Below are 15,823 nucleotides of genomic sequence, written 5' to 3'. Positions count from 1 at the left end.
ATTTTATGAAGTACTTTGACATTATGATATAGTTCGATTATATGTATCCGATCGGCTACAGTCGAAGTTCCACCTCGAAATTCAGTGTACATGCTAAGAAGCTAATAATGATTTTGCCTATTCTTTTGTAGGAATATTACACATATATATATACACTAACTATATCGTGAGCTTCAAACAAAAAAATTGGATGATAGGTATTATTTCTAGGCCCGTGCATCGCACGGGCATTAAATCTAGTTAATAATATTCCGTAGCAATAATTTCTTACTCATTCTTACAAGCGACATATATGTTACCTTAAGACGGTGGTCGATGGCGGTGGAGACGGTGGAGCATGGTGAATATTCAAAGTGATTTTGGGGATTTTTTATTATTCATCCTCTCTCGGGTGAGTTGAAATGAATGTATAGATTTTTTAACAAAAATAAACCAAAATAACGTCACAAAAAATGCAATCAATAACTTGAAATAATTTTGCAATCGAGAAATAATAAAAGAAACAAAGACAAGATATTGTAATTTTGCCTTTATAACACAACAAATATATGTACTGTAAGTTCTGTAACTGATATTATTCCTTGGCCAGTAAAACCATATTCATCTGAAAATCAACAGCTTACAATGTTTACAACAAAGCCCATCATGAAATATCTGGCTCAGAATCACGAGCAAGGAGAGCTTCAGTCGTGGGAGACGAGGTTCCAGCATTCTTGTAATAGTAAATGGAGTGCATGATCAGCTGCGATGCTCCCACTACGCATCCAATTCCATTTGATACCTGTTGCAAACGCGGTACACTGTTAAATACCATTTTACCCCCTCTGCCAGGACTTGGTTTGACATATGCTGATGCACTCCAAAAAAAACAAGAAAATTCCGATTTCCAAGCACTTTATTTAATGAAACCGGTTCATGCTAATTGCTAGGTCCTTGTTGAATAGTTGATCACAGCATATATGAACATGTCTTAATTAACCAAGACACTTCTCTAGCATCAATGTTCCATAAACCCGTCTTTTGACCCGACTTAACTAGTCTACTTATATGTACATACATGTACAATACACTTAACTGACTTAAGGAGGTTTTACTATAGAAGTATACTTACAACAAGGAAAAGGTCGCGACCAAGTAGGCCAAAGATGAACCAGGAAGTACCACACAAGAAACAGAACAGTGACAGTAAAAAGGGCATGTACTCCATACTCCCGGTCTGGTAAGCCTTCAACTGCAATTGAATTAGAAGACGTATGTATTAATGCGTTCAATCAACATGAGGTTCACAATATCGCTTCTATCATCAGTACTTACATAAACCCGGACTGGACTGTATATCATTACGACTAAGTAAAAGGAGTTATATCAGGCATAAGCATACATTTAGCAACTTCATACTGGAAAATGCAACAATAACAAAATCTACGGAACTGATAACGGCATACTATTACAGTATTAGCATATCGAGTAGGAACTTGATTACTGATTGAATAGTATATATAAACTTACCATGTCAGGGAGCGAAGCAATATACATGATGGAGGAGGAAATACAAGCAATGATTCCACAGAAATACGTCCTCTTCTCTATCTCATTGTCAGGATAAGCATGAAGTGAATGAAAAGCGACACCACCAAAGATCACAAGAACGATAGCAAGGACGCCTACTATTGTAAGCTTCTCCTTCTTAGGAGCGAATATCAGGAAGATCACTACATAGGCAGTCTCAATTAAAGCCCCAACTCCGTTGATGATTAGTACCAAGCTGTTGTCTTCGGACACAAACGGAAACCCATACCTTTCAAATTGCACATATCGAATTATAAAGTATAATTGCCATATCGAAACTCAATTTAAAATAATTCATATATATGGAATTCAAGAAGACAGTTTGTGTTAAATATGCTTAACACAAACTACCAGTCTACAAAGCGATATCTAAACTTCTGGATAATTCAGTAAAACCATAGACAAAAGATTTACTAAGAAATCGTCATACATAAACTACAAGCATAAGTTGTAAACCAGTAAAACAGTTAATTTTCAGGGAAATTTACCAAGCAGAAAGAAGGTTGTTGAACAAAGTCGCGACATAAACCATGCCTGAGAACTGCTCGGTAGATTTGTTCTGTACAATCCTCTTAAATGTAGCACTGTCATAAAATATAACACCAACAAAACAAATTAGGAAATCAAATACTAAAGTAATCAATTAAGAGCATTAATTGAAATCAAACCACATAAAAACCTTCAAGAATTAAGCAAAATCCAGTCATTTTTATTCAAGAAAATCACAGTACAATAAAAATGAAGAACGTAGATAAAAAAAGATGACAACTTTCGTACAACCACTGAACTAATTTGAATTATCAATTGAATGAGTAAAGAAAATGACCAATTTAAACAAATTGTTGTCTTGTAAGACGGTTTTACGCAAATATTGTGTAAACGGATCCATATTTGTGAAAAATTAGTTATCAAGAAACCCGTTTTACAATATACTTGTGTAAGGTCGCAAAAGCACGGAACTTGAACAGAACATTACAACAACAAACCAATATAAGATAAGAATCCAAGAAACAATATGCATGTAATTCAAGTAAAAATGAACAACCGATTATTAAGGATTTTTACGGTGCGAAGAAAAATACATACAATGGTGCCAAGAACAGAATAAAGCGGCAAAGACTTCTCCAGCAGTTTACAACAACAAAAACCAAGAAACAGAGTAAGAATTTACACAAAAAGATCAAAACTTTGAACGAAATCGTAAAAACAAAAAACCCAATGATCAAAAGTTGATAAAAGTGAGAGAAATCACCAAAAGCTCCGAAAATGGATTGAGCATTCATTGTATTTTGTGTTTAATTGTGAAGAACAGATGAAAAATGTTGTGTGTTGTTTTGTATGAAGATGTGTAAAGATTTGAGGAATTGAAAGAAAGAAAGAAGTTGGAATCTGTGAAATTAATGAATGGTGTGGTTTATACAGAGGAAGTAAGAAGAGGGAGTAGAACTTATGAAACTAATCCATATTGATGAATATGAACTTGAAGTTTGATGATTATGCTTAAGCAAGTAATAGAGAGAGAATTAGATTGTAAAGTTGTGAATTATATTTCATTGAATTGTAAATGATCTATTACACAATGATATCCTTTTATAGGAAGAGTGAGTCGTTGGTTGAGTATAACAACCAATAACAACTTATAACTAACTTCCTTAATCTATGGAAAGTTAGTTAATTTATTTAACTAACTGTACCAGCTCATAGAACTGTAGAAAGAGAGAAATGGGGAGAAGAGAAGGGAAAGGATTTATGTGCTCAACATCAGTATTCTTACACCAAATTAAAAACCCGAGTTATTATATATCCGCACTTTTCTCTAATTCTTGTAATTAGATTTCCTAGAACAAATCATGGTCTTCATAACCAAGACGATGTTCAGGAATTTCTTGCAGCTCAAAAAATTCATTGTTGTTCGTGTTGGAGTAATGGCTTCATAAAGCACTAGCTTTTAAACTCATGCCCGCACGGGTTATCTTAGAAAATTGCATTTTAAAATTTAATAAATTATTGTATTATAATTGTTTTCATCTTATTTTTTATAAAGGGACTTGCTATTTGCTACACATATTAGCAAATCCCGCACCGTTTTCGACTTTACTTCTCTCATTTGTTATACACTAATGACAAAATAAGAAAAAAAAAACTTAACCATCACCAGCGGCGGATCTACTAACAACATTCCGGGGTGCGCGGACACCGGAAACAGAATTTTTTTTTGCGTATTTTGTCTAATTTTCAGGCTAAAAAAATAAATTTATAACTTTTTTATGTGTATATAGATTTTAAATATTAATCAGGACCCCAGGAAGAAATTTTTCTGGATTCGCTATTGACCATCACCCTTTTAACCCCGACCATCCCTCCCCGCCCCCTCCTTAACCCCGGCCCCCGCTCCCTCCCAGCGCCGACCACCACACCTCAACCCAACGGCCAAACTCCCCTCCTCCTTCATAGCCACCGTCCTATACCCTACGCAACATCTACCATCCCTCTTAATCCGCCGCCACACGCACCTTCCCCATGCGACATGCCACTTCTTCGACCACCCAACCCCGGCACTTCAAGGACCACCCAAAACCACTCTCTTCAAGTCTACGTACGTAATAATATATTTTTGATCAGTAGTAGAATTTTATTTCATTCAACCGACCATTTTATTCTAAAAAGAAGCATCACAATACATCATACTTATGGTTTCTTAATATCTTTTGTAATTTTTACATGAAATAATCATTTATGTATTAATGGCTAGTATTAATAGTAAACAATAATTTGTATATGTTTAATTGATTCTCATTTGATCCTCCTTTATAGCTCATCAAGTTTATTTTGCATCTTTTCCGAGCACAAGTAATGATAGACAACAAAAGCAATGGTGGGCGGTTTTTAAAACAAAGGCACGATCAGAAGTTGATACATCTTTTTTCCAGGAAGAGGTTGTATCAGAAACAGTTTTGTCTCCAGTTGATCATGATGAAATTATTTATGCAAATGAGATAGAAGCGGAGGAGGAGTTAGAAGAGGAAGAAGAAGAAGAGAATGATGAGGAGAGGGATGAGATAGAAGAGGGGGAAGAAGAACAGATTGATAAGGAGGGGGAGGAAGAAGAAGATGAGGAGGAGGAAGAAGAAGAAGAATAATATGACGATGATGATGATGATGATGATGATGATGATGATGATGATGATGAGTAAGAAAAGGTATTGAAAATATACATATTAAAATTTGGAAATAATTATTAGCGTTTTATCTTCTTTTATATCTGTTTATTAGGTTTTATTTTTTTGTATCTTATAATAATTATCCTGTAATATTTGCTATCACTTTTTCTTCAATTGTAGTGCACATGGCTCGTGGAGGAGGTAGGCAGCGGGGCGGCTCTAGTGGGGGAGGTAGTAGCTCCTGAGAGCAGGAGGAGGACGTTGACCGTTCTACTACGGAGTTGAGTGAGGAGGAGGAGGTCGCTATACCCCGCCATACTGACGGCAAGATGATCCTTGATCTGACCGGTCTTTGGTAATTTTTTATTCATCCTAGTTTGTAATTTTTTATTTAGTAATAAATGACTTTTTTTAAGACATATGTTATATATTATTTTTTTCCCATATAATTATGTTTTTAACATGTTTGATTTCAGGTTTAAGAGTTAAACAGTTGTTCGTGGAGTGACTGCTAACACCCAAGAGAACATGACGCACGGCGTCACTTGTTGGAGTAACGTTAGTGATGAAGATAAGGAGATGTGGTTCAACAACTTCCGGGTATCTATTTATAAAATATATATTATTAGATATAATTTATTTATTCTAATTTTCTTATTATTGATTTGTTTCTCATGAGTTTGTTTACTTTTTTGTAGCGTGTGTTCTATTGGCCAACCGACCTTGAGCGCCTAGTTTGGCAAAGGTATAATGACATTGGCAAGAAGAGGCTAAGAGACAACATGTATAAGGTGTCTAGGAGGAAGAAGGCGCCATCTTTCATAAAAGGTATTTAGTTCCTTTTAATACCCGTAGTTAGTTAAAATTCATTACATATTTTGAAACTATATTAATAGTTGATATTTTATTGATTATAGGTACGTCATATGATGAATTTACCAAGTACCGCAACAATCCTGAGTTCAAGGAAGCATCGGCCTGGAACAAAATCAACAAGAGAGGAAGAGAAAAGGACGCGGAAGTTGAGCCTACTCATTACGGAGGGTCTCAATCTTTCTATGATCGAGTGTTGTCAAGTGTAAGTTATTAGTCTTAGGCTCTTAGCTTTTAATTTAATAATCTTCTAATTTAGTCTTATTAGTTATCATGTTTGAGTAACACTTCCTTGTTTTTTTTTTCCGGAAGGCCAAGAAGAATAAGGGCAAGATGCCCACGCACGATTGTAGATCTCTTTGTTGACACTCACGCAAAGAGGACAAGCAAGGGCAAGTTGATCTTCACGAAGGCAAAAGATCAAGACTTATATGTAAGTGTCAAAAAAAACATTTCTTAATGTGTTAAGTATATGTTTTATCAATTTTTTAGACAAGTAACCTCTAACCATTAACGTTTTATCAATTTTGTAGGATCGATTCCTTGTCCGAAAGAAGAACAACCCGGACATTGACGACAACGAGCTATGGTTTGATCTTGTTGTGGGGTTCCAAAGAGGAGATGTGTACGGAGTCGGGACGGCAAAAGAGCTTTACTACGATCCTCCAACAAGAAGAGGGTCAATTTCCTCCCAACAACAACCTTATACCCCGGGTATCGTAAGTGTGCTCCAAGCTCAATTAGCCGCCAAGGAGAAGCGGGATACCGAGAGAGATGAAGAAATAAGGAGGATGAAGGAGGAAATGGATAGGATGAACTCTTTTTTCGCCAATTGCAACAGTGCGTGGCGCCCGCAAGAAAAAGATCCTAGAGATCCTAATTATGGAGGTGGTAGTGGAGCGGGAGCAAGTTTCCCGGTTATGTAGTTTTTTAGAGAAAATGTTATTGCCGGATGATGTTAGAGCACCAAAACGCGTACTTGTGTGTATGAAACATGATTTTCTTTATAAAATTTGGTCGTGTTTGGCTTCCCATGTGTTCTCTGTTGGTGGTGTTGGTTTATTTGCAGGTTTTTACGTATTTGGCTAGGCCAAAAACGATTTTTAGGCTAAAAAACATGTACAATTGGCGACTGAAACTGGGAAATGGCGACGGAAAACTGTCGCCAACCTTCTGATGTAAAATTAAAAATGGCGACAGATACCCGTCGCCAAATTGGCGACTGAAGCCCGTTGCCAATTGCCCCCATATGGAGGTGACGTGGCCTGTAATTGGCGACTAATGACAGTCGCCAAATTGGCGACCGAAGAGTAAAATCAGTCGCCAATTTGGTGACGGGTATCTGTCGACCGCTTTTAAAAAATCAGTCGCCAAATTTGGCGACTATGACCCGTCGCCAAAGGCGACTAAAGCTAGCTACCAAGTGCGGGCGATGGTTCTTAGTCGCTGTACTTATAATGGCGACTGAGAACAGTCGCCTTATATGGTCGCCTTTGTCCTTATTTGTTGTAGTGTATACTTCTCCAGTACCCAGAAACTAAGCACATAGTTCATACAAAGGATTAGACAAACATTAGAGCATCGATTTGCTCTCTTGTTTGTGTTTTCTCGCGTTTTGGACTGCTTCTGTTCACGTGCACTTCTCGTCTTTTTACAATCATTTTTGGTCGATTATTTTTGTTAAAAATCAAATCTTTGGAGTCTAAGGATTCCATAACATCTTTCAAATTTAAATTTGAGTAAGAAACGAAGTCACAATCTTCATTTGAAAATCGCTGCACGAAGTTCCCTTTTACGCGAGAAATTGTTTTTGTTTCCGAAATTAATTTTGTTAAATTGTTTCGATATTTTTTTTACAATCGTCGACGACGCGCCTTCTAAGTTTGAAAATCGCTCCACGAAGTGCCCTTTTACGCGAGAAATTGTTTTTGTTTTCGGAATTGATTTTGTTAAATTGTTTCGATATTTGTTTTACAATCGTCGACGACGCGCCTTTTAAGCAACACTTGCATACGGGATCCCGAGTGGTGTCCAAGTCTACATGTAAGTTGAGGATGCACAAAATTCCGACTGAATTTCTCTCCTTTTGCTCGTGTGGTACACGGCCTAAGGCCTTTTATTTGCTTTTCTTTTATCCCGTCATTTAATTACCGTTTCATTTGTTAATGTTTCGTGATTATTATGCTAATGGTGGTTTAATTGCCGTTTAGGATTAGTTAATCCCATGCTTATTATTTCAATTTATGACTTCAACATGTTTAATCATGTTTTAATTATAAAATGAATTAATATAAAATGAATTAACTTGCTTTTAAATTGATTTAAATGAAATTTTAATTAGTTTATTTGTATTCACATGTTTAATGGCTTGTTTTAATTTTAATTATGAATAGTTAAGATTAAATCACATGTTCAATTTGATAGTTGATTTATGATGCATGTATGTTTATTTGTATCGTTATCATTATTAAATCTCGTTTGGCCTAGTTAACAAGTAGAAAGCATGTTAATTGAATTAGACATTCAATAGGTCATACAAAACCCGACATAGGATTTTAAATGAAGTTTTTAAAGAATTTAATGAATTCATCTCTTCTTATGACAATTTCTCGCTAGTTGAATTGTGCATGCTTAGCATCCAATTCATGGCATTCGATGACTAGAATAGTCAATATTGACCTCTCTTAGGGCCGTGTGTTTGGCTGTGTGTTCGACTTCTATATATATATATAAAGTGTAAAATTTTTATAAGTTTAGTTCGACTTCTATATATAAGTTCAGCTCATATAACTTCAGTTCAGTTCCTATAAGTTCAGTTCAGTTCAGCAAATAGAAGTCCAAAAGAACAGAGCCAATAGTCATTCAAGTCTTTTCAGTTCAATAAGAGTTCTATTTTGTCGAGTTATTTTCGGGTTTAGTGATTTTGGGTTGGGTTAGTTGCGGATCGGGTCTCGGGTCGAGTCAATTGGGTCGGGTTGCTTTTGCCCGACCTACCTTTAGTACACAAATTATGGATTAAGACGGTCTCATATCATGAGACTGTCCAATTTTGTAGAATAATTAGGGAATAATTATTCAATTAATTGTTAATAAATGAGTTATCTTTTTACATTATGAGAGACTGTACCGTTTTACGCAATAATTATTATTATTTTTATTTTTGTGACTTATATCCAACCACTAAAATGAATCAAATAGAATAATCGCGAGAATTTAATCATTACTAACAAACCACTAGAAATTTTGTCGATTGATATCGAAATATAAGTGATTTTAATAACGGAAACAAGATTATATGAAGGTGAGTTGGTTTATAGTCTTTCAAACTTGTGTCCTTACTAGTTAGGTCTTGTTCTCTTGGACTTAAAGTCACTTAATTTAAGTTTATTTCAGATCTTATAGGTTTAGTTTATTTCAGATCAGATCTTATAAGTTCAATTCAGATCTTATAAGTTCAGTTCAGTTCAGATCCTATAAGTTCAGTTAAAACTGAACTGAACTATAAGATGAAACTGAACTTATAGGAGCCGACTTTGAATCGAACAAGAGTTTGTCATTTTTCAGGCATTCTTGCTTTTGGTCTCATCTATTTTCTTAACCCGTTTTTATTTAAACAAGAATACGTGTTAATACAATCATTATATATATTAAAGAATCTTGTAAAACCGCTGACGTGGCGCAATCTCCTTTGAGAATTAAGGTAATGCACCCCTCACATTCAACCTCACAAAATCAGTTTTGTTTGAGCCAATCACGGTTTTGCAATATGGCCATATCAGCACAAAAAAAAAAGTCCAATTAAATCTGATTTAACGTACCCTTTGTCATTCTCTATGTTACTTGAGAATGACAATGAACAATTTTCCAGAAAAGCATGCTTTACAATTCCAAAAAAAAAAAAAAAAAAAAAAAAAAAACTCTCAAACTTCCGTCTTCCACCCACCATCTCACCATCATTATCTCAACTAATCAATTCTTTCCCAAAAACAAAATTTCAATTTACAACCATCTCTACTCTCCAACTTTTAGATCCCAACAATCTCAATTTTCAGATGAAGAACTCCAATAAAAGAAATCTGTCAAATTCACCTGATATTCTACCTGGTTTCTTTGACATTAGAAATCGCTCTCTTTAGTTCACCGAAAACTAATTGAGAAAACTAATTAAATTCTCAATTAGTTTTCTAATTATTATTTTGATTTTGATTTGTTTGGGTTTTGTGATGTACAACAGCAACAAAGTGGTCACATGTATGGGAGTTTAGGGAGTTGTTTGAGTCTTCGTCATCAACTCCCATGCCGAAGCAGCCATATTTGGAGCGACTTCTGTTGAATTTTAAAGGTCGGTTGGTTCGATTCACTGCTAATTTGTGATGAATTGTTTTATTTTGCGATAAAAAACTGGGTTCATCGACTTACGTTAGTTTAGGGCTTGACATTAATGTAATTGTGTTTATGCAGAGTAAAATATTATTGTTTAAAGGTTTTTTTTTGTTAATTATTTGGTCCCTTTTCCCCAGACGTGTTTTCTCTAAACTTTAAGGCAGTTGTTTTGCTGAATCTTGGCAATCTTATGTTGATTACAGACAATAACAATTTCATTGATGTACTGAGGGATCAAGTATTTAAGCCTTCTTTGTCTACAATTTTATCTGAGCATTCAAAGTAGGTAATATCTCTTCTGTTTGGAAGTTTCTTTTTGGCATATTATGCCTTTATGTTAATTTAATCTAATGCACTGAAGTCGCTTTCTCGGGCTCATAACAAGATATCACCAATCGACACAGTTTATCAGAAAAAGAAAATGCTTGAATATCAGTTGAGCTGTGCTATTGTGGCTGTAGAAAATAGACCAAAGGGGAACTTAACGTAAGTATCTATAATAATGGTAGCCATCGCTATTCAGTTTTCAGTATGATGTTTCTTTGCTATTAAATGAACATGTGCTAGGTTTCATGTGATGAATTGTTTTATTTTGCGATAAATTTAGTGCCAACTTAATAGCCGAACAATATCACCGATTTGATTATCATCTCTGTGAATGCGGATTTATGCAATTATGGAATAAACGCTCATTGGTTCAAAAGAGAATGATGCCGGATTAGAGACTTAAAGTGGTTGACGGTGTGAGATTGTGAGGTAATAATCAATTTTAAAGATTAACTCGCATATTGAATAGTCCGTATCATTTTCTAGCAAGATCAATTTTTGGTTGGTGAACCTTCATCGTACAAGAATTCGCTTTTTAGTTAGTTTCATTTTTCCTTCATGCAGAGCTAGGCGGTGTGATTAATTCGAGTTTCGGTACAAATACGAAGAATTCGACGTCAAAGTTAACTCGAAGATAAAAGATTAAGATTGTGATTAGTCTATATGAATATGAGTATAACATTAAGATTGGTTTATTTAATTTCTAGGGTTCCGCTATCTCTCAATCGCCTCACTGTAAGTATCTCATTTTTTCGTTTTTTTTGCTACTTCCATTTAATTTACTTTATTACTATAGTTTTATCTACTTTATAACTATAGTTTTTTTCTTAAATTTATAGGTCTTACTCAATTAATTTATTTTATGGGTATATGAATTGAATCAGTGAAGGAAGCAACAATGGCGTCATGGCAGTACCAAAGTTTGACAAGGAGATTGTGACGAAGCGCGTGAAGCAGTTCGAGAGGCATCACTGTTGAGTTTGTGATTCTCTATCTTATATTAGTAATAAATATGTCGTGATTTTCTTCTTTCGGTATAATTTGTACAATTAAATTTTAGGATAAAAAATGGTGGATTTGTTTTTGGGAAGGCTTAATATTCACTTGCATTTCACTTAAGGTCAGCCTTCTTGATTTTAATTTCCCACATAGTTGTTTATTGACATAATCCATCATAATCAAGCTAGGATTTATTGTCTACCGATTGTTTACTGTATTTGGTGAATTCAACGACGATATTACATTCTATCCTTGCCACGGTTTTTTTCCTATGTCTCCAACTCCTATTATGTGTTATACAGAGTACTATTCTTTGTGGTTTAGCATTAATTAATTCATGTTTTTTTAATATTTTTGTCCTTATGTTATTGATTGGATGATTAGTGGGAGTGCATTGGTCTAAGTTATATCGATTACCGAGTTTCAAAAGACGACGTTGAGTTTCCACTCACTTTTATCGTCCTGACTATGCTAACTTATTCCGGTGCACTATTGTGTTCTGAGCCTTTCTTTGTAAAAAGGGTGTATTTGTTGTTAAGCTTAATGTCGCGCACACACGAATTGCAATAGGTTTAGCAGTTGACTTCAGTTCTTATATAATGGAATACGAAAAGTTGGTTACTGTCACAATTTCAAAGTTTTGTTGAGTGATTAGTTGTTGCGTGAAAAGTCTTTATATTTAAGAACTCCGGAAAAACGGTCACCAAGCGTAAACCACAAGCCGAAAGTCTTATCAACAGTGAAGATTTGATTCACAAAGCCCATAAAACATTTCTTCCGGTTGAATAATAATAATAATGAACTAACCCATAATAATCACCAGAGCATATTTTTCAAACCCCGACAACTCCGTCCATGCTGACTTTCACATAAGATTGTCTCTCTTTGCGTTGGACTGCCTCCGTGTCTTCACCATAATCTTCGGGATTTGTTCTTGAGCATATTTTTTGGAATATATATCTCACTTATCCTATATTTTTTTTCATAGGTTTAACACATACGAGTATTATAGTATTGAATTTCAGGCATGTGAAATAAATAGCCTGTAGCGATCAATATTTTGCATCTTGGTCATTCTATCATAAACATAAAACATATGAATGTTATTGTTATAACATGCAGGGCTTGGAGGATGCGGCTTAATACTCGCGTGATGTTGATGGTTTCTTTTTACACGAAAACTGGAATAAAGACCTAAGGCTCTTTCGTGATGGTGGGGATGGTGGGCTACAGATACTTCAGGTAGCTTTGTCTCTCACTCCTTCATATTCGTAACACATTCTAAAAATTTAAGACAAGATGCACATTCTAAAAGTTTAAATTACTATAGTAATATACTACTATTTCTGTAACCATCCTTAAGAAGCTGCTTACATCTATTCATATTACGAGCTTATTACGAGCTTTAGGGCAGATCCGGTGATAATCTTGCAAATGACCTCCAGTGTGTACAGGTTTTTGAAGTAAAGCTATGTTGTTTGTTTGGTGCCATAAAAATGGCACATGTTCATATGTGGAGGCTCCTACTGACGGGATAAGGTAATATGATGGTCCTGATTTCCTGAGAGTCGACATTGATTCCATAACCTCATGGTTTTATGCAGTCCGCCTCGCCATAACAAGGTTTATGATTAGGCATGGACTAAAAGGGAATCTTAGGGTGTTTGGCTCTAAGAAGTTTGTGATGGTGATATGTGAATTATTTACACCTTATTTCCCTCTTTCTTCGACGCATTCCGGCTCATAACGAGTCGATTTCGTGTGCTTTTCCTTGCATTTGTGCCCGATCCCCGTACTTGTCATTTTGTGTGTCCTTTTGTAGGAACCGAGTCGAGTATGAAGGAATTGGGGCAAGAAAAGGCATTCTAATGCCTTTACATGAAGAAAGGGGGGATGAAAGATTTTTTTGAAGATGAAATCCTCTGGGCGGAAATTAAGCCGAGCCGCCCACCGGCGGGAGGTATGGCTACGAGGAGAAAAAGGAAGAAACAAGTCAAGAGATGTTCTCTGCTAAGAGCCGGCAAGGCTGCCCACCGGCAGGAACACAATCCCCATACTTAGTCAAATTTTGAAGAAGTTTTTGGCCAAAGTTAATTCAACGCGCTACCTCGCAAGCACGGCTTGGCAGAATGACGCCCGCCCGCCGTAAGGCACTGGCATGAAGAATTGGAAGAAAATCCCAAGAAGAGAAATCCTCTGGCAGGCGGCAGCCGCCCACCGGCAGGGGATTACCCAACCTTCATTTTCCTCGCTTTTTGAAAGAACGCCGCTGCGAGAGGAGGCCGGCAGGCCGACCGCCCGCCGACAGAGCACTTTACACGAGTTGGGCTTTTTCATTCTTTCTTCCCTTAATCCAATGATAGCCTATAAATACCCCCCTCCTTAAACCCTTTTGCACACAACCCTAGATCTGAAAAACATTCCATATTTATTGTAATATCTCCTTAATCACGTTCTAATCTTTCAATAATTATTATTAATATTTAGTAAGAATTAGTTAGTTCTAGTAATAGTCAATTGTTTACACTTGTTTGTTGAAGTTTGTATTGGGGATTTTGAAGGGTTTTCCTTCCTATTAATCAATCAAGCTTCCATCTTTTCTTTTGTTGGTATAATTTCTCTCCTTTCTTTTACTTGTTTATCATTTGTTTACATTTTCCTTGTCTTTTGATTTTGTTACAATCTTCATTATGTCTCCTTCTTGTGTTGTTTGCTTTTCTTCTCTATTTAGCATAATTTCCATTAACATGAGTGAGTAGATCCCTTCTAGGGTTTAGGGTGATTCTTTATGGGATTTATGGGCATGATTCTTTGAATATTTTGGTCTTTGGTGAAATTGTTTAACTTTCCTATTCATTGCACTCAAGGTGTTTGTTGATTTGCTCAAGTGAAAGCTTTTGCCTTTCTTCATTTCTTGCTTAATTCTCCCTTAGAATGAAAGTTTTTGGGAGTCTTGATGTATGTTAGGAGAGGAGGGATACTTAATGAAAATTAGTAGCCACCCTTAAGATACCCAAGACATTGGTTCTTCATCTTAGGTTAATCTCTCACCATTGACCCTTTTTGATCTTCATGTTTGCCCCTAGACCATATTGATGACCCCGAAAGCCCTAGCTTTTAATTAACCGTATTCATTATCATCATCTTGTTTGTCTTTTGCTCTAGTGATTATAACCAAAACCTTTACTCTTAACTTTGATTGAACTTGACTCTCAATAGAACTTTGTAGCAACCCCCGCCGTCCTTGAGTTCGACCCCGACTAAATACTACGCTTTTTCGGGTTTTACAAATAGTTTTGGTATAGGGAGTAGACGACAAATTTCCTATTATCAAATGGCGCCGTTGCCGGGGATGGCGTTAGGTTATGCTTAGTTTCATTTAGAGTCTTTGCTTTAATCTTGTCTCAATTGTCATTTTGCTTTAGTAGTTGATTGTTGTTTGTAGAGTGTGTGTGATTTTTACCTTTCCCTAGTGTGTAAAAACACTAGGAGACTCACAATTTGCCAAGTGTATGCCTAGGAGGAATCATCAAGCTCTCCAATTCAACTCCGACCCCGAGAGGCTTTTTAGGACCTTGAGGACTAGGACTCTTGAAAGAGTGAGGAACAATTCCACCCAAGCAAACATTGATCAACCAAACTCACACATCCCACAAAATTTTGATACAACAACTACGGTTCAACCAAATACCACAATTGAGACTTTAGTAGAGAACCCCTTTCATAACTTCCTTAATTACAATAGTCCACCTCAAACACCACCACATCAAGAACCAAACCACCCACCACAAATGGCTCTTAGAGATCACAACCGGCCTAACCATAATGATTCATGTAATCCCATCAACTTTGGCACCTTGGCCCCAAACAACTTTGAAATGCATCCCGCCCAAGTCGGGTTAGTTGAGAAGGACTTGTTTGGAGGTCATATTGAGGAAGATGCCCATGCCCATCTCCGGAAATTTAAAAGGAAAGTTTCAATGATGAAGAAGAATGGGGTGTCCGAAGACACCTTGAGAATGATGTTGTTTCCGTTTTCATTGACGGGCAAAGCGGACCGGTGGTTGAACATTCACCCACCGGATACTTTCACTACTTGGGATGACTTGGCTCAAGCATTTATGGCAAAGTACTACCCTTCCTCAAAGACCGCGATGCTCCGCAACGAGATCCATACGTTCCAACAAGAGGATGGGGAGTCCTTAGGTGAGGCTTGGGACCGTTATCAAGATTTGATAGCAAGTTGCCCCCACCATGGAATACCGGAATGGTACATTACTCAAACATTCTTCCAAACTCTACTACCAAGAACTAAGGAGATGGTAAATGCCTCCGCGGGGGGAGGTTTTGACCACTTGAATGATGAAGAGGGCACGGCATTGATCAAAAAAATGGTAGACTCGGAGGCAAACTATGGCTCTAGAGGGAACATGCTACGAAGAAACGGGAAATTCCCTAAGGAAAATGCCTCCAACTCCGATACAAATGCCAAGCTCGACTTGCTCACAAAG

General features: G+C 36.4%; 1 protein-coding gene, 1 long non-coding RNA gene and 1 other non-coding gene across 3 annotated transcripts; 1 reads left to right on the top strand and 2 right to left on the bottom strand.

The window, feature by feature from the left end:
* Positions 1-516: 516 nt before the first annotated feature.
* LOC141587519 (bidirectional sugar transporter SWEET1-like) lies at positions 517-2,852 on the bottom strand. Its single transcript, XM_074409000.1, has 5 exons — positions 2,656-2,852; positions 2,058-2,153; positions 1,510-1,798; positions 1,112-1,231; positions 517-781 (listed from the first exon to the last, which is right to left on the bottom strand). Exons 1-5 carry the CDS (start codon positions 2,850-2,852, stop codon positions 644-646), a joined length of 840 nt encoding a protein of 279 aa, XP_074265101.1. The 3' UTR covers positions 517-643.
* An 8,045-nt stretch (positions 2,853-10,897) lies between these two features.
* On the top strand, positions 10,898-12,995 carry LOC141658591 (uncharacterized). Its single transcript, XR_012549307.1, has 4 exons — positions 10,898-11,048; positions 11,198-11,291; positions 12,435-12,554; positions 12,758-12,995. It is a non-coding gene; the product is annotated as an uncharacterized LOC141658591 (long non-coding RNA).
* Positions 12,996-15,466: 2,471 nt separating this feature from the next.
* LOC141589416 (small nucleolar RNA R71) lies at positions 15,467-15,573 on the bottom strand. Its single transcript, XR_012520355.1, has one exon. It is a non-coding gene; the product is annotated as a small nucleolar RNA R71 (small nucleolar RNA).
* Between the last annotated feature and the right edge of the window lie 250 nt (positions 15,574-15,823).

Source organism: Silene latifolia, chromosome 6 (genome assembly GCF_048544455.1).
Source record: "Silene latifolia isolate original U9 population chromosome 6, ASM4854445v1, whole genome shotgun sequence".
Classification (NCBI taxonomy): domain Eukaryota; kingdom Viridiplantae; phylum Streptophyta; class Magnoliopsida; order Caryophyllales; family Caryophyllaceae; genus Silene; species Silene latifolia.
This window is presented reverse-complemented; position numbering and strand designations above follow the sequence as displayed.